The 23,213-nt window shown below is 41.2% G+C and overlaps 1 protein-coding gene across 1 annotated transcript in view; it reads right to left on the reverse strand.

Annotated features, from left to right (window-relative positions):
• LOC139764898 (putative polypeptide N-acetylgalactosaminyltransferase 9) overlaps positions 1–23,213 on the reverse strand; it is a 466,120-nt gene that overhangs the window by 66,389 nt on the left and 376,518 nt on the right. The window contains exons 12-14 of the mRNA XM_071691965.1: positions 14,552–14,734; positions 14,023–14,208; positions 13,196–13,324 (exon numbers count right to left, since the gene is read on the reverse strand). Coding sequence (XP_071548066.1) covers positions 13,196–13,324; positions 14,023–14,208; positions 14,552–14,734 — 498 coding nt within the window. The remainder of the gene's footprint in view (positions 1–13,195; positions 13,325–14,022; positions 14,209–14,551; positions 14,735–23,213) is intronic.

Below are 23,213 nucleotides of genomic sequence, written 5' to 3' on the forward strand. Positions count from 1 at the left end.
TACCTCTGTAATTTGAGCACTCACTCTTATCCCCTTTGCCTTTGTACAATGGCACTATGCACGCATTCTGCCAATCCTCAGGCACCTCACCATGAGTCATACATACATTACATAACCTTACCAACCAGTCAACAATACAGTCACCCCCTTTTTTAATAAATTCCACTGCAATACCATCCCAACCTGCTGCCTTGCCGGCTTTCATCTTCCGCAAAGCTTTTACTACCTCTTCTCAGTTTACCAGATCATTTTCCCTAACCCTCTCACTTTGCACACCACCTCGACCAAAACACCCTATATCTGCCACTCTATCATCAAACACATTCAACAAACCTTCAAAATACTCACTCCATCTCCTTCTCACATCACCACTACTTGTTATCACCTCCCCATTTGCGCCCTTCACTGAAGTTCCCATTTGCTCCCTTGTCTTACGCACTTTATTTACCTCCTTCCAGAACATCTTTTTATTCTCCCTAAAATTTAATGATACTCTCTCACCCCAACTCTCATTTGCCCTTTTTTTCACCTCTTGCACCTTTCTCTTGACCTCCTGTCTCTTTCTTTTATACATCTCCCACTCAATTGCATTTTTTCCCTGCAAAAATCGTCCAAATGCCTCTCTCTTCTCTTTCACTAATACTCTTACTTCTTCATCCCACCACTCACTACCCTTTCTAATCAACCCATCTCCCACTCTTCTCATGCCACAAGCATCTTTTGCGCAATCCATCACTGATTCCCTAAATACATCCCATTCCTCCCCCACTCCCCTTACTTCCATTGTTCTCACCTTTTTCCATTCTGTACTCAGTCTCTCCTGGTACTTCCTCACACAAGTTTCCTTCCCAAGCTCACTTACTCGCACCACCCTCTTCACCCCAACATTCACTCTTCTTTTCTGAAAACCCATACAAATCTTCACCTTAGCCTCCACAAGATAACGATCAGACATCCCTCCAGTTGCACCTCTCAGCACATTAACATCCAAAAGTCTCTCTTTCGCGTGCCTGTCAATTAACACGTAATCCAATAACGCTCTCTGGCCATCTCTCCTACTTACATAAGTATACTTATGTATATCTCACTTTTTAAACCAGGTATTCCCAATCATCAGTCCTTTTTCAGCACATAAATCTACAAGCTCTTCACCATTTCCATTTACAACACTGAACACCCCATGTATACCAATTATTCCCTCAACTGCCACATTACTCACCTTTGCATTCAAATCACCCATCACTATAACCCGGTCTCGTGCATCAAAACCACTACCACACTCATTCAGCTGCTCCCAAAACACTTGCCTCTCATGATCTTTCTTCTCATGCCCAGGTGCATATGCACCAATAATCACCCATCTCTCTCCATCAACTTTCAGTTTTACCCATATTAATCGAGAATTTACTTTCTTACATTCTATCACATACTCCCACATATATCATATATATATGAGAGGGTTAGGGAAAATGATTTGGTAAACAGAGAAGAGGTAGTAAAAGCTTTGCGGAAGATGAAAGCCGGCAAGGCAGCAGGTTTGGATGGTATTGCAGTGGAATTTATTAAAAAAGGGGGTGACTGTATTATTGACTGGTTGGTAAGGTTATCTAATGTATGTATGACTCATGGTGAGGTGCCTGAGCATTGGCGGAATGCGTGCATAGTGCCATTGTACAAAGGCAAAGGGGATAAGAGTGAGTACTCAAATTACAGAGGTATAAGTTTGTTGAGTATTCCTGGTAAATTATATGGGAGGGTATTGATCGAGAGGGTGAAGGCATGTACAGAGCATCAGATTGGGGAAGAGCAGTGTGGTTTCAAAAGTGGTAGAAGATGTGTGGATCAGGTGTTTGCTTTGAAGAATGTATGTGAGAAATACTTAGAAAAGCAAATGGATTTGTATGTAGCATTTATGGATGTGGAGAGGGCATATGATAGAGTTGATAGAGATGCTCTGTGGAAGGTATTAAGAATATATGGTGTGGGAGGCAAGTTGTTAGAAGCAGTGAAAAGTTTTTATCGAGGATGTAAGGAATGTGTATGTGTAGGAAGAGAGGAAAGTGACTGGTTCTCAGTGAATGTAGGTTTGCGGCAGGGGTGTGTGATGTCTCCATGGTTGTTTAATTTGTTTATGGATGGGGTTGTTAGGGAGGTGAATGCAAGAGTTTTGGAAAGAGGGGCAAGTATGAAGTCTGTTGGGGATGAGAGAGCTTGGGAAGTCAGTCAGTTGTTGTTCGCTGATGATACAGCGCTGGTGGCTGATTCATGTGAGAAACTGCAGAAGCTGGTGACTGAGTTTGGTAAAGTGTGTGACAGAAGAAAGTTAAGAGCAAATGTGAATAAGAGCAAGGTAATTAGGTACAGTAGAGTTGAGGGTCAAGTCAATTGGGAGGTAAGTTTGAATGGAGAAAAACTGGAGGAAAAAAAGTGTTGTAGATATCTGGGAGTGGATCTGGCAGCGGATGGAACCATGGAAGCGGAAGTGGATCATAGGGTGGGGGAGGGGGCGAAAATCCTGGGAGCCTTGAAGAATGTGTGGAAGTCGAGAACATTATCTCGGAAAGCAAAAATGGGTATGTTTGAAGGAATAGTGGTTCCAACAATGTTGTATGGTTGCGAGGCGTGGGCTATGGATAGAGTTGTGCGCAGGAGGATGGATGTGCTGGAAATGAGATGTCTGAGGACAATGTGTGGTGTGAGGTGGTTTGATCGAGTAAGTAACTTAAGGGTAAGAGAGATGTGTGGAAATAAAAAGAGCGTGGTTGAGAGAGCAGAAGAGGGCGTTTTGAAATGGTTTGGGCACATGGAGGGAATGAGTGAGGAAAGATTGACCTAGAGGATATATGTGTCGGAGGTGGAGGGAACGAGGAGAAGTGGGAGACCAAATTGGAGGTGGAAAGATGGAGTGAAAAAGATTTTGTGTGATCGGGGCCTAAACATGCAGGAGGGTGAAAGTAGGGCAAGGAATACAGTGAATTGATCGATGTGGTATACCGGGGTTGACGTGTTGTCAGTGGATTGAATCAGGGCATGTGAAGCGTCTGGGGTAAACCATGGAAAGCTGTGTAGGTATGTATATTTGCGTGTGTGGACGTATGTATATACATGTGTATGGGGGTGGGTTGGGCCATTTCTTTCGTCTGTTTCCTTGCGCTACCTTGCAAACGCGGGAGACAGCGGCAAAAAAAAAAATATATATATATATCTATATCATATGATAGAGTTGATAGAGATGCTCTGTGGAAGGTATTAAGAATATATGGTGTGGGAGGAAAGTTGTTAGAAGCAGTGAAAAGTTTTTATCGAGGATGTAAGGCATGTGTACGTGTACGAAGAGAGGAAAGTGATTGGTTCTCAGTGAATGTAGGTTTGCGGCAGGGGTGTGTGATGTCTCCATGGTTGTTTAATTTGTTTATGGATGGGGTTGTTAGGGAGGTAAATGCAAGAGTTTTGGAAAGAGGGGCAAGTATGAAGTCTGTTGGGGATGAGAGAGCTTGGGAAGTGAGTCAGTTGTTGTTCGCTGATGATACAGCGCTGGTGGCTGATTCATGTGAGAAACTGCAGAAACTGGTGACTGAGTTTGGTAAAGTGTGTGGAAGAAGAAAGTTAAGAGTAAATGTGAATAAGAGCAAGGTTATTAGGTACAGTAGGGTTGAGGGTCAAGTCAATTGGGAGGTGAGTTTGAATGGAGAAAAACTGGAGGAAGTGAAGTGTTTTAGATATCTGGGAGTGGATCTGGCAGCGGATGGAACCATGGAAGCGGAAGTGGATCATAGGGTGGGGGAGGGGGCGAAAATTCTGGGGGCCTTGAAGAATGTGTGGAAGTCGAGAACATTATCTCGGAAAGCAAAAATGGGTATGTTTGAAGGAATAGTGGTTCCAACAATGTTGTATGGTTGCGAGGCGTGGGCTATGGATAGAGTTGTGCGCAGGAGGATGGATGTGCTGGAAATGAGATGTTTGAGGACAATGTGTGGTGTGAGGTGGTTTGATCGAGTGAGTAACGTAAGGGTAAGAGAGATGTGTGGAAATAAAAAGAGCGTGGTTGAGAGAGCAGAAGAGGGTGTTTTGAAGTGGTTTGGGCACATGGAGAGGATGAGTGAGGAAAGATTGACCAAGAGGATATATGTGTCGGAGGTGGAGGGAACAAGGAGAAGAGGGAGACCAAATTGGAGGTGGAAAGATGGAGTGAAAAAGATTTTGTGTGATCGGGGCCTGAACATGCAGGAGGGTGAAAGGAGGGCAAGGAATAGAGTGAATTGGAGCGATGTGGTATACCGGGGTTGACGTGCTGTCAGTGGATTGAATCAAGGCATGTGAAGCGTCTGGGGTAAACCATGGAAAGCTGTGTAGGTATGTATATTTGCGTGTGTGGACGTATGTATATACATGTGTATGGGGGGGGGGGTTGGGCCATTTCTTTCGTCTGTTTCCTTGCGCTACCTCGCAAACGCGGGAGACAGCGACAAAGTATAATAAAATAATAATAATCTATATCATTTATAATACTTTGTTGCTGTCTCCCACATTAGCGAGGTAGCGCAAGGAAACAGATGAAAGAATCGCCCAACTCACCCACATACACATGTATATACACACACGTCCACACACGCACATATACATACCTATACATCTCAACGTATACATATATATACATACACAGACATATACATATATACACATGTACATAATTCATACTTGCTGCCTTTATTCATTCCCGTCGCCACCCCGCCACACATGAAATGACAACCCCCTTCCCCTTATACGCGCGAGGTAGTGCTACAAAAAGACAACAAAGGCCGCATTCGTTCACACTCAGCCTCTAGCTGTCATGTATAATGCACCGAAACCACAGCGCCCTTTCCACATCCAGGCCCCATAAAACTTTCCATGGTTTACCTCAGACGCTTCACATGCCCTGGTTCAATCCAGTGACAGCATGTCGACCCTGGTATACCACATCGTTCCAATTCACACTATTCCTTGCAAGGTTTTCATCCTCCTGCATGTTCAGGCCCTAATTGCTCAAAATCTTTTTCACTCCATCGTTCCACCTCCAATTTGGTGTCCTACTTCTTCTCATTCCCTCCACCTCTCACACATATATCTTCTTTGTCAATCTCTCCTCACTCGCTCTCTCCATGCAACCAAACCATTTCAAAACACCCTCTTCTGTTCTCTCAACCACACTCTTTTTAATTCCATGCATCTCTCTTGCCCTTTCATTACTTACTCAATCAAACCAACTCACACCACATAATGTCCTCAAACATCTCATTCCGAACACATCCACCCTCCTCCACACAACTCTATCTATAGCAAACGCCTCGCAACCATATAACATTGTTGGAACCACTCTTCCTTCAAACATACCCATTTTTGCTTTCCGAGATAATGTTCTAGCCTTCCATGCATTTTTCAACACTCCCAGAACTTTCGTCCCCTCCCCCACCCTGTGACTCACTTCTGCTTCCACGGTTCCATCTGCTGCCGAATCCACTCCTACACATCTAAAACACTTCACTTCCTCCAGTTTTTCTCCATTCAAACTTACCTCCCAATTGACTTGTCCCTCAACCCTACTGAACCTAATAACCTTGCTCTTATTCACATTTACTCTCAGCTTTCTTCTTTCACACACTTTACCAAACTCAGTCACCAGATTCTGCAGTTTCTCATACGAATCAGCCACCAGCACTGTATCATCAGCAAACAATAACTGACTCACTTCCCAAGCTCTCTCATCCACAACAGACTGCATACTTGCCCCTCTTTCCAAAACTCTTGCATTCACCTCCCTAACAACCCCATCCATAAACAAATTAAACAACCATGGAGACATCACACACCCCTGCCGCAAACCAACATTCACTGAGAACCAATCACTTTCCTCTCTTCCTACTCATACACATGCCTTACATCCTCGATAAAAACTTTTCACTGCTTCTAACAACTTGCTTCCAACACAATATATTCTTAATACCTTCCACAGAGCATCTCTATCACCTTTATCATATGCCTTCTCCAGATCCATAAATGCTACAGACAAATCCATTTGCTTTTCTAAGTATTTCTCACATACATTCAAACACCTGATCCACACATCCTCTACCACTTGTGAAACCACACTGCCCCTACCCAATCTGATGCTCTGTACATGCCCTCACCCTCTCAATCAATACCCTCCCATTCAATTTACCAGGAATACTGAACAAACTTATACCTCTGTAACTTGAGCACTCACCTTTATCCCCTTTGCCTTTGTACAATAGCACTATGCATGCATTCTGTCAATCCTCAGGCACCTCACCATGAGTCATACATACATCAAATATCCTTACCAGCCAGTCAACAACACAGTCACCCCCTTTTATAATAAATTCCACTGCAATACCATCCAAACCCGCTGCCTTGCCGGCTTTCATCTTCCGCAAAGCTTTTACTACCTCTTCTCTGTTTACCAAATCATTCTCCCAAACCCTCTCACTTTGCATACCACCTCGACCAAAACACCCTATATATGCCACTCTTATCATCTAACACGTTCAACAAACCTTCAAAATACTCACTCCATCTCCTTCCCATATCACCACTACTTGTTATCACCTCCCCATTAGCCCCTTCACCGATGTTCCCATTTGTTCTCTTGTCTTATGCACTTTATTTACCTCCTTCCAAAACATCTTTTTATTTTCCCTAAAATTTAATGACTCGCTCACCCCAACTCTCAATCACCCTCATTTTCACCTCCTGCCTCTTTCTTTTATACACTCCCAGTCATTTGCACTATTTATCTGCAAAAATCGTCCATATGCTTCTCTCTTATTTTTCACTAATAATCTTACTTCTTCATTCCACCACTCACTACCCTTTCTAACCTGCCCACCTTCCACACTTCTCATGCCACATGCATCTTTTGTGCAAGCCATCACTGCTTCCCTAAATACATCTCATTCCTCCTCCACTCCCCTTACATCCCTTGCTCTCACCTTTGCTCACCAGAGCATCAGATTGGGGAAAAGCAGTGTAGTTTCAGAAGTGGTAGTGGATGTGTGAATCAGGTGTTTGCTTTGAAGAATGTATTTGAGAAATACTCATAAAACCTGATGGATTTGTATGAGGCATTTATGGATCTGGAGAAGGCATATGATAGGGATGACAGAGATACTTTGTGGAGGGTTTTAAGAGTATATGGTGTGGGAGGTAAATTGCCAGAAGCAGTGAAAAGATTTTACCAAGGATGTAAAGCATGTGGATGACCAGGAAGATAGGAAAGTGATTGGTTCTCAGTGAATGTTGGTTTGTGGCAGGAGTGTGTGATGTCCCCATGGTTGTTTAATGTGTTTATGGATGGGATGTAAGGGTGGTTAGGGAGGTAAATGCAAGTGTTTTGGAGAGAGGGACAAGTATGAAGTCTCATGGGGATGAGAGGGCCTGGGAATCAGTCAGTTGTTGTTCGCCAATGATACAGCCCTGTGGCTGATTCAAGTGAGAAACTGCATAGGTTGGTGACTGAGTTTGCAAAAGTGTATGAAAGGAGAAAGTTCAGAGTAAAAGGAGAAAGGTCAGAGTAAATGTAAATAAGAGCAAGGTTATTAAGTTCAGTAGGACTGAGGGACAACTGAAATAGAATGTAAGTTTGAACGGAGAAAAATTGGAGCAAGTATAGTGTTTTAGATATCTGGGAGTGCACTTAGCAATGGATGGAATCATGGAAGCGGAAGTGAGTCACAAGGTGGGGGAGGGGGCGAAAGTTCTGGGAGTGATGAAGAATGTGTGGAAGGAGAGAACATTATTTCAGAGAGCAAAAACGGGTATGTTTGAAGGAATAGTAGTTCCAACAATGTTAGATGGTAGAAAGGCATGGGCTATAGACAGGGATGTATGGAGGAAGGTGGATGTGTTGGAAATGAAATGTGTGAGGACAATATGTGGTGTGAGGTGATTTGATCGAGTAAGTAATGAAAGGGCAAAAGAGACGTGAGGAAATAAAAAGTGTTTGGTTGAGAGAGCAGAAGAGGGTGCGTTGAAATGGTTTGGATGTATGGAAAGGATGAGTGAGGAAAGACTGACATCTCCATCACTTCTGTTTTTAGTATCCAAACTGTGAAAAAATGATCCACAACAAACAGAATCTCAGAAAGTATCTTGCCCTCACCTACACTACATGGCTTTAGAGATTACTCCACCAACACACTACACACAGATTTTATAAAAAGCATCCTAGAAGGCTTCAACCAACCATAATCCTTGACCCTGATAATATTAATGGCCACAAACATCAACAAAACATTTGACACTGTCCCCTGACACATTCTTGCACAAATGATACTTGACTACATTCTCCACAACAATGATGAAAAGTGGTTAGCCAAGTTCATAGCCAGCTGCTATGCATGAGTCATTTACAACAGCTTCATGTACTTGACTACACCCTCTACAATAATGACAAAAAGTGGTTGACCAAGTTCATAGCCAGCTGCCATGCTTGAGTCACTTACAAAGCTTAATGTTGAAAACCCATAAATTTTTCAATGGAGTTCTCAAGGAGCACTTCTTTTACCATCCCTCTTCAATCTGCCTATAAGACTCCTCATTACCCATAGCACACCAAGATTTGAAGGTCCTCTCACACGCACATAACCTCAGTCTAATCACAACACTCTGACATCACAGGAGTAACAAAAATAAGTGCACAACTACATTACATGACTGGAACGACTCAACCAGAACGCAAGACTGCATCTTTACTGAAATCTTATAGAGGAATACAAAGGAATTCAAACAGCAACAGACCATTAGGTCCTAATGAGGATGTTTGTGATAGTGGAAGACATCAGAAATTCACAGAATAGTGTGGTAAGAGAAGAACTACAGACATTTTAAAAAGAAAAAAATGTAATATTTTCATGTAACTAATGAGGCACAAATAATGTCAGTTATAGATTTCAAGCAAAATGTTCATTCAGTCTATTCTTTCAAGCACTCTCAATGGTAAATAATATATGTTAATAATCCAGTTGAATAAAGAGTACTTCGCTTCATTTGGGGTACAATGCTTGCCTACGAGTATGTAGCCATTACCATGAGTGAAATCAGATGAATCTAAGTAATTTAAATGTCTTGATTATCAAAGCTTCTCTTAGCAATGCAACTGGATTTGGGACATAGGTTGTCTTCAACTGTATATAGTTTCTCCCGGTAACTTTTACCTGTACATTTTAAAAGACAGGTTTTTCACTTCAAATCTCGCAAATACTCTTCCTTGTCTCTTCTTTACCCCTCTCATTACTCTCTCACTATTTCAATTTAGGCCCAGCCTTAATATGGACTTCTGTCCATGACTGGAATCTTCTAGGTAGAAAAAAAATTCATTTAAATCCTTTGCTATGACCATGTTGTCTTGAACCAAGTCATCATTTTCAGTAATTAACGGACCAATTTAATGACTCTCTTGTTTCAGCAAAATGGCATCAGGAACAGACAAAGAAAGGCCTCATTCACTCATCTTTTCTCTTACTGTCATCTGCAATCCATGAAACTCAGCCTCCTATCCAAAACCAGGTTCTACACACCTTTCTGTAGTTTTCCCCAGATGCTTTATATGCTCTAGTTCAGCCCACTGACAGCACATCATCCCCTGGATAACCACATTGCTCAAATTCACTCTAATCCATGCTTACCTTTTACCCTTCTGTGTGTTCAGGCACAGATAACTCAAAATCTTTTTCATTCCATCTTTTCATCTCCAATTTGGTCTCCCTGTTTTCCTTGTCCCCTCTATTTCTCATTCATATATCCTCTTTGTCAACCTCCCCTCACTCATTCTCTCCATATGTCCATACCACTTCAGCACAACCTTTTCAGCTCTTTCAACCACACTCTTCCTGTTACTGCACCTCTCTCCTACCCTTTTATCATGTACTAGATCAGTCCACCTCACACCACATTTTATCCTCAAAAATCTTATTCCTAAACATTCACCCTCCACCATGCATTCTCACCTATAACTAATGCCTCACATCAATGCAACATCGCTGGGACCACTATACTTTCAAACATATGCATTTTCACCCTCTCAGAAAATCACTTCATTTCCACACATTTCTCAGTGCTCTTGGAGCATTTGCCTCTTCACCCACCCTATGACTTGTTTCCATTTCCATGGTTCTATTCACTGTCATACCCACTCACAAGTATATAAGACAGTCCAACTTCCTCCAAATATTCTCTCTTCAAAATCACATCCCAAATAACCTGTCCCTCTACCCTGCTAAACCTTATAACTTTGCTTTCGTTCATATTTACTCTCAACTTCCGTCTTTAACACACACTTCTAATTTCATACACCATCATCAGCAGTTTCTTACTCAAATCTGCCACCAGTGCTGTGTCATCAGCAAAAAACAGGTGACTTGCTTCCCAGGCCCCCCTTGCCCCTTTCTCCAAGATCCGTGCATTTACCTTCCTCACCATCCCATCCTAAAACAAATTAAACTGTCATGGTAACATCACACACTGCTATCAGAGCTACTTTTACCTGGAAACACATACCCACCTCTCTGCTTACTTGCTGACATGCTTTACACTCTTGAAAAAAACTTCTTACTGCTTCTAGTAGCTTTCTTCCCACACCATATATTTCTAAGACCTTTTGCATGGCATCTCCATCAATCCTATAATAGGCTTTCTCCAGATCTATGAATAACATTTACAAATCCTTCCCTTTCTCTAACTATTTCTCACACACTTTCTTTGAAGCAAGCACCTTATCCACACATCAGCCACCATTCCTGACACCGTATTGTTCCCCTCAAATCTGAAGTTCTATGCATACTTTCTCCCTCTCAATCACTACTCTCCCACAAAACTTACCAGGTATACTCAACAAACTTATACCTTTGCAGTTTGAACACTTGCCTTTACCCTCCTTGCCTTTAAACAATGGCACTACATATGCGTTTCCTCTTTTCCAAAAACCTCTACAAATCTTCACCCTTGCCTCCTCCAGGCAATGATCAGACATCCCACCAGCTGCCCATCTCAACACACCCACATTAAAGAGTCTCTTTTGCATGCCACTCATTAAGTATGTAACCCAATTATGCTCTCTTATCATCTTTCCTAATCCCTGGGGATAAGGGAGAAAGAATACTGCCCATGTATTCCCTCTGTGTTGTAGAATGTGACTGAAAGGGGTGCGAGTTGGAAATCCTCCCCTCCTGTTTTACTTTCCAAAAGAAAGAACAGAGAAGGGGCCAAGTGAGGATTTTTCCCAATAGGCTCAGTCATCTGTCCTTGATGCTATCTTGCTAAAACAGGAAATGGAGAATTATAGAAAAAAAAAATCACCATTCCTACTCAACCATGGATACTTATAATTGTCCCTCTTTTTATACCTGGTATTCCCTGTCACCAATCCTTTTTCAGCACACAACTCCACACATTCACCATTCCTATTCACCTCCCTGAATACCTCATGTTCCTCCTTTATACCCTCAATTGTCACAATGCTCACTTTTACATCAAATCACGCATCACTAATACCCAACTTCTTGCATCAAAACTGCCTGCACACACACTCAGCTGCTTCAAAATGACTTGCCAACACGGGAAATGGAGAATTATAAAAACAAAAATTTCATCATTCCTACTCAACAATGGATACTTATAATTGTCCCTCTTTTTAAACCTGGTATTCCCTGTCACCAATCCTTTTTCAGCACACAACTCCACACATTCACCATTCCTATTCACCTCCCTGAATACCTCATGTTCACCACTTATACCCTCAATTGTCACAATGCTCACTGTTACATCAAATCACACATCACTAATACCCAACCTCTTGCATCAAAACTGCCTGCACACACACTCAGCTGCTTCAAAGCGATTTGCCTCTTACTATCTTTCTTTTCATAGCTAGGTGCACAAGCAGTAATAATCACCCATTTCTTACAATTAATTTTCATTCTTACCCATGTCAGTCTAAGCTCACTTCTTTACAATCTTTCACACATTCTCACAACCCTTACTTCAGAAGTAGTGCTACTTCTTCCTTAGCTTTTGCCCTCACACCAAGACTTTAACCCTAATACATTTCCAAACCATTCTTCCCATTTAGCCTTGAGGTTTCTTTTACTCAAGCCAGAACATCCTGGATCCCTTCCTCAAACTTACTACCTGCCCCAATCTGGGCTTTTGAGGAGGATGAGCACTCCTTGCTCTTCCATCTTTTACAGAAATTAAAATACAAGGGGGGTCAAGACTCTGCCTACTTGATGTTGTGCAGCAAAGGAAAAGTCAACTTTGGTGAGGCGGCATCACAGAGTACAAACTTGTCAAAGAACTCATTCCAAAAGAGTCCACATTTACCTGCAACTGGAAGTAGTGCAGCCTTGGGGCTGCAGGAGCCTTCAGAAAGGCCCCAGGTAACACTAGGATTCTTTTAAAAAGCTCTGCTGGCTGATTCGAGTGAGAAACTGCAGAAGTTGGTGACAGTTTGGAAAAAAGTGTGAATGAAGTTGAGTCTAAAAGTGAAGATCAAGGTTATTAGGTTCAGTAGGGTTGAGGGACAAGTTAATTGGGATATAAGATTAAATGGAGAAAAATTGAAGGAAGTGAAGTGTTTTAGATATCTGGGAGTGGACTTAGCAGCAGACGGAATCGTGGAAGCAGAAGCGAGTCACAGAGTGAGGGAGGGGGTGAAGGTTCTGGGAGTGTTGAAGAATGTGTGGAAGGTGAGCACATTGTCTTGGAGCAAAAAGGGATATGTTTGAAGGAACAGTGGTTCCAACAATGTTGTATGGTTGTGAGGCATGGGCTATAGATAGGGTTGTGTGGAGGAAGGTGGATGTGTTGGAAGAAATGTTGGAGGACAATGTGGTGTGAGGTGGTTTGATCGAGTTAGTAATGAAAGGGTAAGAGAGACGTGTGGTAATAAAAAGAGTGTGGTTGAGAGAACAGAGGAGGGTGTATTGAAATCTGAGTAATTATTTTTCTAGAAGGCTAAAACTGATTCTCTGAAGTTTTCATAATATTTGAAGACCATAAAGTTAACCAAGGGAATAATCATATCTACAAAACTGTTAACTGAAATAATCAAAAAAGGACAAACTTAGAAATTAAAACAGAACATCAGACGTTTCCTATTATCATCAAAAGCAGTTTAAGTTAAAGCACTTAACAAACATACCTCTCCAGAAGCTACTGCATCACCAGGAACGAACAGCTCAGGATAAACATTCTCTAAATACCACTTGAAGGACTTGCAACCGAGCTTCTCCCGCAACTTCTTCCTTTCACTAATATCACCAAAATCTCCCTGGAAATTTAGTAAAATAGGTAAGTGTGACCAAGTCATGAAGGTAATAAATTTCTACAGTATATGCAAAGAAAGAGATGTTAGAGATTTAACCTTTGTAAGGGCAAAGTAAAATACTGAAAGGCCTAATCGGGGATATAGGAAATTATGTATTACAAACAATCAACCTTGGTTTTAGATTTGCTTTTTTTATGGCATTTCAACATTACACAGCATGTGAATTGTACATAGCACTTCCATATCCCATGGTACTGAAGAATCAAAAAGAATTTTTTGTTTTATATGTATAATGTTACATTTTGATGAGATATTCCCTTCAATAACATCACCTACACAGGTAAATCTATCAATTCTCAAGTAATACCATTGCATAGTTTCACTCTAAAAAACTGTCATTTCAGTTAATTTTTTTCTATAATGAAACAACCTATCTCTGAATTCTGAAAGTTCATCAGTTTCAATAGAGCATATCAAGAAAAATCAAAATCATAAAATTGTTAACCGTTCTTTCACTCAAGTATAGGTGACAGATTTTACCTCTGAAATGTGTTGAAGATAAAAGATAAAGAACCAGTCTTGAATTTGCCATATCTTATACTTATTGAAAGCATAAAAATCAATTTCTGTACATTTCATTATTCCCTTATAGAAAGCATAATAACAATTCTATGTACATTTCAGTAACTAAATCTCTTTACCAAATCATATCCAATTCGCTCGTAGTAATATTTCTTGTATTCATCCAGCCAGACCTCTGCTAAACGAATGGAGTTCCGTTTCAGAACATTGACACCAGATCTCCACTTATATGGGGATCTTTTTCTGAAGATGTGACCTACATGTGAGCACGGGACTATTTCCAATGTACCTCCACACATCCATGTCTGGTGAAAAGATATGTATAAAACTAATGAAAATGTACATTACAGTATAGTAAAATTTCTGAATTCATACAATTTATAGCCATAAGTGTGACTGAAAACCTCAATACTTGAAAAAAAAGTGGCATGCATCAAAAATCACAAAAATTTGAACTGTAATGTGATGAAACATAAATCTGTCTTTACTTTGAAAAAAGTTATGAATGGCACAAAGATTGAAAATACAAAATCATATGCTTTTTTCAGACATACAATTTACTGCTACCATTTATATTACATTCTCTCTATCTTATATGAAGATCTAAATCTTATTTTCTGTTAATCATCAAAAACTATAAAAACTCACCTTAAATGATAACTCAAGGTTCTCTCCACCCCATATGTCAAACCCAGAGTCATATGTGCCCAGTCTCTCAAAGAAAGCTTTATCGATGGAAAAGAGTCCTCCAGCCATCGTCGGTGACCGCACAGGCTCAGCTGGGTGTTGATGACGGGCACGCTCTTTACTTGGAATTGCATGCCAGTTAAACTGAACAACCACAGAGAGAAAGCCAATTAGCCATATATATATCAACTGCTGTTTTGCAATAAGAATAACCATTCCCCATCAATTCTTGCATTAGTTTTATAGTTGTTCTAAGTAACAGGTGTAATTCTAAAGAAAAACCATATTTACCAGTTATTCAATTCAATGTCTTTTCCTTTTCATTGTTTCCACTGAGTGAGGCAGCAAATTCCACAGAATCTGTCTAGTTCCAAGACAGCACAGTAATCAGCTACACAAGCATCACAGTGAATAACACTTTTCACATATTCTGAACTTATGAGTGAAACAGCTTTTTACACATGCAGTCTCCACACCAAACATCAAATGATCATTGTTTCAAAGTAAGGCTTTCATGCATCATGTTTTCTTTGTCAACGAGATCATATTAATCATTTATGGAGTAAATGTCATATGTCTGGCATGGTAAAATCTTTAATATCATCTGACATGATTTTCTATGTCATTCATCTTCTACTCTTTGTCAACCTCCCCTCACTCATTCATTCCATATGTCCATACCACTTCAGCACACCCTCTTCAGCTCTTTCAACCACACTCTTCTTATTACTTCACATCCCTTTTATTATGTACTAGATGCAACTTTTGCTCACTGTTCTGAGGGATGTTCTTCCTTTACCAGTAACTAACCATGGATCCTAAGAAGTTTTCCCACGGCCAAAAGGCCTGTATTCTTGCCTGGAAGTAAGACAATGTTTCTACATGTCAGATTTCGAGATGTTCTGGCAGAGCCAGGTTTTCCTTCTAAAATCATTCCTCCCAAAGCACTTGGTCTGGATGATCTAGGAAGACCATTAGCAACTGATAACCTAACAGGGATGGGTTTTACAACACCTCAATCTTCAACAGATTATCAGTCACCTATGTTGATGATCAGACCCAGCTTTTCAGGGAGGGGTTATTTTATTAGCATATCCTAACAAATGTCTGGATGGTGGACCTAGCTATGCCAGGAAATCTTTAAATCTGGAAAGAAAACATTACTTTTCTACCCGGAACAATTTCCTAGGACCCATGGTTGGTTGCTGGTAGAAAAAAAATATCTGGAACAGAAATATGTAGCAACAATATCACTACACACAAGGACTTTGAACAAAAGTTGCATCCTTCCAGTCTCAATACCGTTGGGTAACTGAGGTGGCAAACTATGACAAAACCATACCATGCTGCCAGACAAATGATATCCCCACCATAAGTGAATAATAGGATTTGTTTCACAAATAAAACCTGAGACATTAAAGCCTTATTTTAAACAGTAATCTTTGGATTTATTCATATATCTGTTCTGATGGTGCTACAGGTCTCTCCTGTTTCTCCTCTAACTCCACCTTGGATGAGGCTCCAACATTCCTTCACCCCTTTCACTAATCCTATGTTTCTTCCCATAATCTCTTTTCAGACTGTCAGAAAAGTGCTCCTTTCTCTGGACAAAAGTAAGGCTTATAGTCCTGATGGTATCCATCCCTGTGTACTGAAAAAGTGTGCCTCTGAACTTGCATTTGTGCTAGCTCATCTGTCCTGTTTCTGTTTAAAAACCAAAACTCTTCCTTCTCCTTGGTAGCATGCATTGATACATCCCATCCCTAAGAAGGTTGACTATTCTGACCCCTCTAACTATTGTCCTATTGCTTTGACTTCTACTATTTCCAAAGTCTTTGAATCCCTCCTCAACTCCCATATCCTTAAACACTTTCAAAATCACAGTCTTCTCTTTGATCACCAGTATGGCTTCTGTAAGGCAAGATCCATTGGTGATTCTCTTTCCAATCTTATCAACGTCTGGTCATAATCCCTGAAAAATTTTGGAGAGTCATGTGTAGTTGCCCTCGATATATCTAAGGCTTTTGACAGGGTGCAGTATCAAGGTCTCATCTCTAAGCTTCCCCATTTTGGCTTCCCTCCCACACTTTGCTTCTTCATATCCAGCTACCTCTGTGGCCGATCTATCTCTGTGGGTGTTGATGGATCAGCCTTCCCCCTTATCTGCATCAGCAGCAGTGTTCTTCAAGGTTCTGTTCTGTACCCTACACTTTTTTTCTTTTTTTCAGTGATTTCCTATCCTCCACAAATAATCCAATGCACTCATACACTGACTCAACATTGCATTCACACATCCTTCAATTCTTCTCCCTCTTCTCTCACTCGATCTGCATCTTGTCTTGACACAGCTTACTCAATAACTCAGACTTAGACAGGATATCTCAGTGGGGTAGACAAAATATGGAGAAGTTTAATGCCTCCTAGACCCAAATTCTACCCATCTCTCTATCAAAAACTACTCACAACTATCATCTCTCCTTTGACCGTTCTATAAATCCACCTCTTGACTTAATGAACATACTTGGTATCACCAAAACATCCACTCTTTCCAGGAAACCCACATTACTGGAACAGCCAAGTCCATCCCTAAGAAACTGGGTTTCCTATTTAGATGTCGAAACTTCTCTTCTGAACCATTGCTCCGTTTATACATGGGATTTATTTGTCCTTGTATGGAGTACTGCTCTTACATTTGGGGTGGTTCTAGCTCTGCATCTTTACTTGACAGAGTTGAGTTGAAAACAATCCACCTTATAAACTGTCCCAGGCTAACTTCCAAACTTGACCGCCTTCCACTTGTGCTGCAGTGTTGGTTCACTTTCCCTCTTCTATAGGTATTCCTTTGGTTTTTGCTCCCAAGAGCTGGCTGCTTGTGCGCCCAAAGCACTAGCTAGACCTCACAATACTAGGCAAGCTGGGGTGTCACATGACTATTGTGAGGCCATCACCAACTCAAGGGTGAGCTGTTCTGACAATTGTTTCTTTCCCTACATGTCAAAGCTTTGGAACTCTCTATCCTCTCATGTTTTTCCCAATAACTATGACCTGCCACATTTCAAAAGACAGGGTTTTTGACTTTCTCAACATTCACTTTCCCTTGTCTTTTCTTTTTTTGTTAAATAATTCTCTCTATATCTCAATAAGGGCCTGGCCTTGATGTGGACTTTTGTCCGTGTCTGGAGCCTCAAAGATAAGGAAAAAAAATGCTGGCCTATCTGCTTTTCTGCAGATTTTATGTATTTCTTTGTGAGTGGCAGCTGGTCAGAGGAGCGATCATGTAGTGTAGACTAGGAGGTCCTCGAGTTAAATGTTGGTGTGCAAAAGTACAGCAAAGGTGGCTGTTGAAGGTAGCAAGTTGGGAATCTGGGTGCACAGACTAGGGATGGATTTAAGTATGCATGTTTGAATATGTACGAGGTTGTGCTGGTATCAGACCACCTCCCTGTGGTTACACTGCAAGTGAGGAGTCATATTTTATGAGGCTGTATCAAGACTGAAAGAGAGTAAACTCTCATTAAGGATCTTCTTGCTACAGAGGAATTCACTATCTCCATGTATCTGAGTGTAACACATTCTCAAGGCTGCAGAAGTATCATAAAAGGGATCCTGAGGTTATATATGATAATTGGTAATACATGGCTCCAACTGCAAGAGGTTACACTGCAAGTGAAAAGCTACTTCTGGTGAGGCTGTATTGTTTAGAGTACAGTCTTAAAAGAACTTCTCACACCAAAGGAGTGAGTAGTGGAAATAGTGTTCTCTTGGGCTGTAGGAGCCCTTTCTTCCACAGAAATTAGTCCTGGGATAATAATAATAATTATAATCAATGTAGGTGCTACTAGGTTTCTCCTGCAAATGGTCACACTGAACAAGGCTGTATCACTGTCAATGGATGGAAAGGAGTATCATCTTGTCAAGGGCCTCCTTGCTTCAGAGTCCGTCATTTTCCTATTGCTGCAAGGAGTGAAGCCTTGAAACTACATTAGCCCTTAGAAAAGGGATCCTGTGGTTATATAATGATTTATACATACATATACTTCTTACTTCCTGCCCAAGGAGTCCCTTCTATCTCTATGAGGCTTCTGCAGCACTTAGGAGGCTGGCCATATCCATCAAGTGGGACCATAGGTCATCAAGTGTTGTGGTGTGTGTGTGTGTGTGTGTGTGTGTGTGTGTGTGTGTGTGTGTGTGTGTGTGTGTGTGTGTGTGTGTGTCTATGCAAAGAGAGAGCAGGCCAATTGAGTAGAAAGTGCTTGGTGTCTCTGTTATGGTAGTAGCATTATGACCTTGAAGGGTCATGGGATATGACAAAACAGAGTCTCTATTCTTGTAAGGATAGATGTCCAGAACAGTCTGGAGAGTGTTTCATGTCTATCTGAGGAGTGAGGTTTCTTATGGGTATATATTTTTTCATGCATATTTGCCATTTCCCTCGTTGGTGAGGTAGCGTTAAGAACAGAGGACTGAGCCTTTGAGGGAATATCAATATTTCTTGTGGTTTGGAATTATGACCGAGTTAGGAGGTCAGATGTTTAGTGCTTGCCAGGTTACTTCTGGGTGTATGTGTGCTGTCAGAGTTTACTCTGAGTAGAGGCTGCTGAATTGTGAGGCAGGGGTAAGCATTTCATTTCAACTTGGGGGCTGGTGGTTGGTAATTTTAGTGGTCTGGGTGGGAGGGGTTTAGTGCAGTTGCATAGAAATGAAGGTTAAGCATGTTATGGTGGGCCTGTATTATGAGGATCTTTGCTTCACTGTGTAGGTGTTTAAGTGTTTGTGGTTGCTAAGCAGCCAGTGATTGTTGGGACAGCATTATTCTATGTGATTTGCGGGTTTGTTATGTTACTTTTGAGAGGAAGGTAGACCAGGTGAAGCAGATGAATTATTTGTATAGAATGTTGAAGGATTTTTTAATATTGTCCAAATCTAGTGACAGTAAGTGTTCTGAGGCATTTATTTCCATGCTGCTTTTGTGCTAATGTCATTGGTGTTGAGGGTGAATGTCATGTGTCTGTCATATGTCATGCCTAAAATGAATGGTGTTTTATTCAGTGGGAGTGACTGTTCATTCAAGATGAGTGGAGAATGAGCTGGATTCATGTCTGTCTGAGAGGACAGGGCTCTTGGGTAGTAAGTGCTCAGTATCATTGTTATGGCAAATGAATAGTGGGCATGAAGAGTCTTGGGATTTATCAAAATGGTTTTTGCAGAGTTGCAGAGACAGATGTCAAGAGAGTAAACATAAGTGTTACAGATGTTTGTCTGGGGCAGGTGTTGTATGATGGGTGTATGTCTTGTGCACTGGAGTTCAAGACTGAGTTGAGGGGTCAGGTCTTCAGTGCTTGTCAGGTCAGGTTATTTCAGTGTGAGTAGAGACTACTGAAATGTGAGGCAAAGGTAAGCTTTTTATTCTATCTGGAGGGTTGAGGGTTAGTTTTGGAGTGGAATGAGTGGGAAAGGTCCTAGCAGTCACACTAAATTGAATGCCGAGTGTATTGAGGTGGGACTGCATTTGAGTGATCTTTATTTCACTGGTTAGGCATTGAATGTTTGAGGTTGGCAAGCATTCAGTGATTTATCTGAGTGCTCTTATGGTATGCAGTTTTGTTATGCTTACTTTTGAGCAAATACAAGACCTGACAGACAAGGAATAGATTGATAAGGAGCAGACATACTGTTTATAGAGGATGCCAGGATTTCTTTTTCTTGTCAATCTGGTGCTAAGTCAATGTTCTGTGGGCATTTAGTCTACGTTTCTTTTGAGTTGATATTATTGCTGTGGAGTGAATGTTGTGTGTGTCATCCACAGTGCCTAAAATAGTTGGTGTTGTGTTCAGTAGAATGACTATTTGAGGTAACTGGAAGGCATGAGCAGATTTTGTGCATGTCTGGGGTAAAAAGTGATTGAAGACTTCCATGGGGATGCTGACATTCTGCCCTTGATGGGCCTTTATTCCAATTGTGCAATGTAGTGCTACATGTCTGATGTTGCTACTACTACTTTGGTGTCAGGGTGTTAGGGCATGACTGGAAGGTGGTCTGCTTGTGGAAAGACCTTCATGATGAGTTTTGCATGAGGTAATGGTTTTGACGTATGGAACTTATGAAACAACAGAGGATGGCTAAAAAGGTAAACATATCAGAATTGAAGGGAACAAGTAAAAGTGGGATACCAAGGAGGAAGTGGAAGGACAGATTAAAAGATGCTTTGAAGTTTGGGGGCTGAATATGCATAAGGGTGTGAGGCATGCAAGGCATACAGCCAATTTGAGCAATGTGGTGTATAGGGGACAAGATACTGACAAATGACTGAACCAGGACACATGAAGTGGTTGACAGTTGACTGAACCAGTGATATGAACAGTTGGGGGAAACCACAGAAAGATCTGTAGGGCCTGGTTGTGGACAGGGGGCTCTGCTTTCAATGCAATATGCATGACAATTAGTGTGTAAGAGAAAACAAATATGGCCACTTCTTCATTTGTTCCTTGGGCTATCCCGCTGAATAGTGTGAGCACAACAAGAGAACAACTAAGAACATCACTGAAAGGGGCATATGGAAAAGTGGCAACAAGTAGCAATAAGGTTGAGAGATAAAGTGAGTGTTTTGAAGGATTGTTGAAGGAGTTTGGCAAGAGGGTGGCAAATGTAGGATATTCGGCTCAGGGAGGTGTGTGTAAAACTCATAGAAAGTGGTTTGGTGAAGAATGAAGTGGGGAAAACTTTGTAGGATATGAAATGTGGCTACATTGGATGGCACTGTAGTTGAATTTCTTAAGAAATTGAGTGCCTGTGTTGTTGAGTGGTTAGTGTGTTTTTTTTGCATAGGTATGAATCATGTTGAGGTGCCTAAGGACTGGCAGAATATATGTGCAGTGCCCCTATATAAAAACAAAGGGGACAATGGTGAATGTTCGAACTACAGAGGTATAAGTTTGTTGAGTGTACCTGGTAAGTTGCATGGGAGAGTGATGATTTAGAGGATGAAGGCATGTACTTAGGATCAGACTGGAGAGGAACATTGTGGTATTAGGAGTGGTAGAGATTTGCGTATCAGGTGTTAGCTTTAAAGAATGTGTGTCAAGAATACTTATGAACGGAAGGATTAGTATGTGGCCCTTACTGATCTAAGGAAAGCATATGATATGGTGGATAGAGATGCTTTCTGGAAAGACTTAAGAATATATGGTATGGGAGAAAAGCTTCTAGAAGCAGTGAGAAGTTTCTACCAAGAATGGAAGTCATACGTATGGACAGTAATAGAGGGTAGAGCGCTTCCAGGTGAAGACTGGTCTGCAGCAGGAGAATGTGCTGTTACTAAGGCAGTTAAATTTGCTTATGGAATGGGTGATGAGAGAGGTAAATGGAAGGATCTTGGAGAGAGGGGTGAGTATGCATTCTGTAGGGGGTGAGGAGGCCCATGAAGTTAGTTGTTGTTTCCTGATGACACAGTACTGGTGGCAGATTCCAGTGACAAACTGTGGAAGATGGCAACAGTCTGGGGAAGTATGAAAGTAGAAAGTTAAGAACACATGTGAACAAAAAGCAATGCATTAGGTTTAGCAGGGCATAAGGACAGGTTAGTTGGGGGGTGAATTCAAATAGAGAAAACTTGGAGGTGAAGTGTTTTAGGTCCCAAGGAATGGATATGGCAGCAAATGGAATCATGGAGCATGTGTGAGACTCAGTATGGTGGGTGAGCGGGTGAAGGTTCTGGGGGCATAGAGGAATGTGTAGAAAGAGAGGGTGCTATTTGGAAGGGCAAAAATGAGTGTAATTGTATAGATATGAGGTATGGGCTATAGGATGTGCAAAGAAAGAGTATGTGTTGAAAATGAAATGCTTGAGAACAGTAAGTGATGTGAAGTGGTTTGATCAAGTCAGTAATAAAACGGGTATGAGAGATGAGCGGTAATAAGAAGAATGTGGTTGAGAGAACTGACAAGGGTGTGTTATGGAAAAGGGTAGAGGGACAGGTTGGTTGGGGAGTACGCTTGAATGGAGAAAATATAGAGGAAGTGAAACGATCTTGATACCTGGGAGTGGACATGACAATGACTGGAACCATGAAAGCAAAGATTCTTGGAGCACTGAAAAATGTAAGGAAAGAGAAGTTGTTATCTGGGAGGGCAAGAATGGGAATATGTGAAAGTAAAGAAGTCTTAGTGTTGCTGTGTGGATACATGGCATGGGTGATAGATGACAATTGTGGAGAAGGGTGCATGTCTCAGAAATAAAATGTTGGAGGACAGAATGTGGTGTAAAGTGCTTTGGTCAGATAAGTAATAAAAGGGAAGGAGAGACATGAGGTAATAAGAAACGTGCAGTTGAGCAGGCTTAAGAGAGAGCTAAAATGGTTTGGACATATAGAACAAATGAGCAAAGAGGGGTTGACAAAGAAAATATGAGTGTCATTACTGGAGGACACAAGGAGAATGGGAAAAACAAACTGAAGATGAAAGGATGGACTGAAATGTATTTTCAGTGGTCAGGGCCTAAACATGCAAGAAGGTAACATGCATGCACGAGACAGAATGAATAAGATCAATGCAGTAAAAAGGGGTCAATATGCTTTTAATGGACTGACCCAGGGTATATGAAGCAGCTGAGGGAAACCAGAAAAGGG

Source organism: Panulirus ornatus, chromosome 4 (assembly GCF_036320965.1).
Source record: "Panulirus ornatus isolate Po-2019 chromosome 4, ASM3632096v1, whole genome shotgun sequence".
Lineage (NCBI taxonomy): Eukaryota > Metazoa > Arthropoda > Malacostraca > Decapoda > Palinuridae > Panulirus > Panulirus ornatus.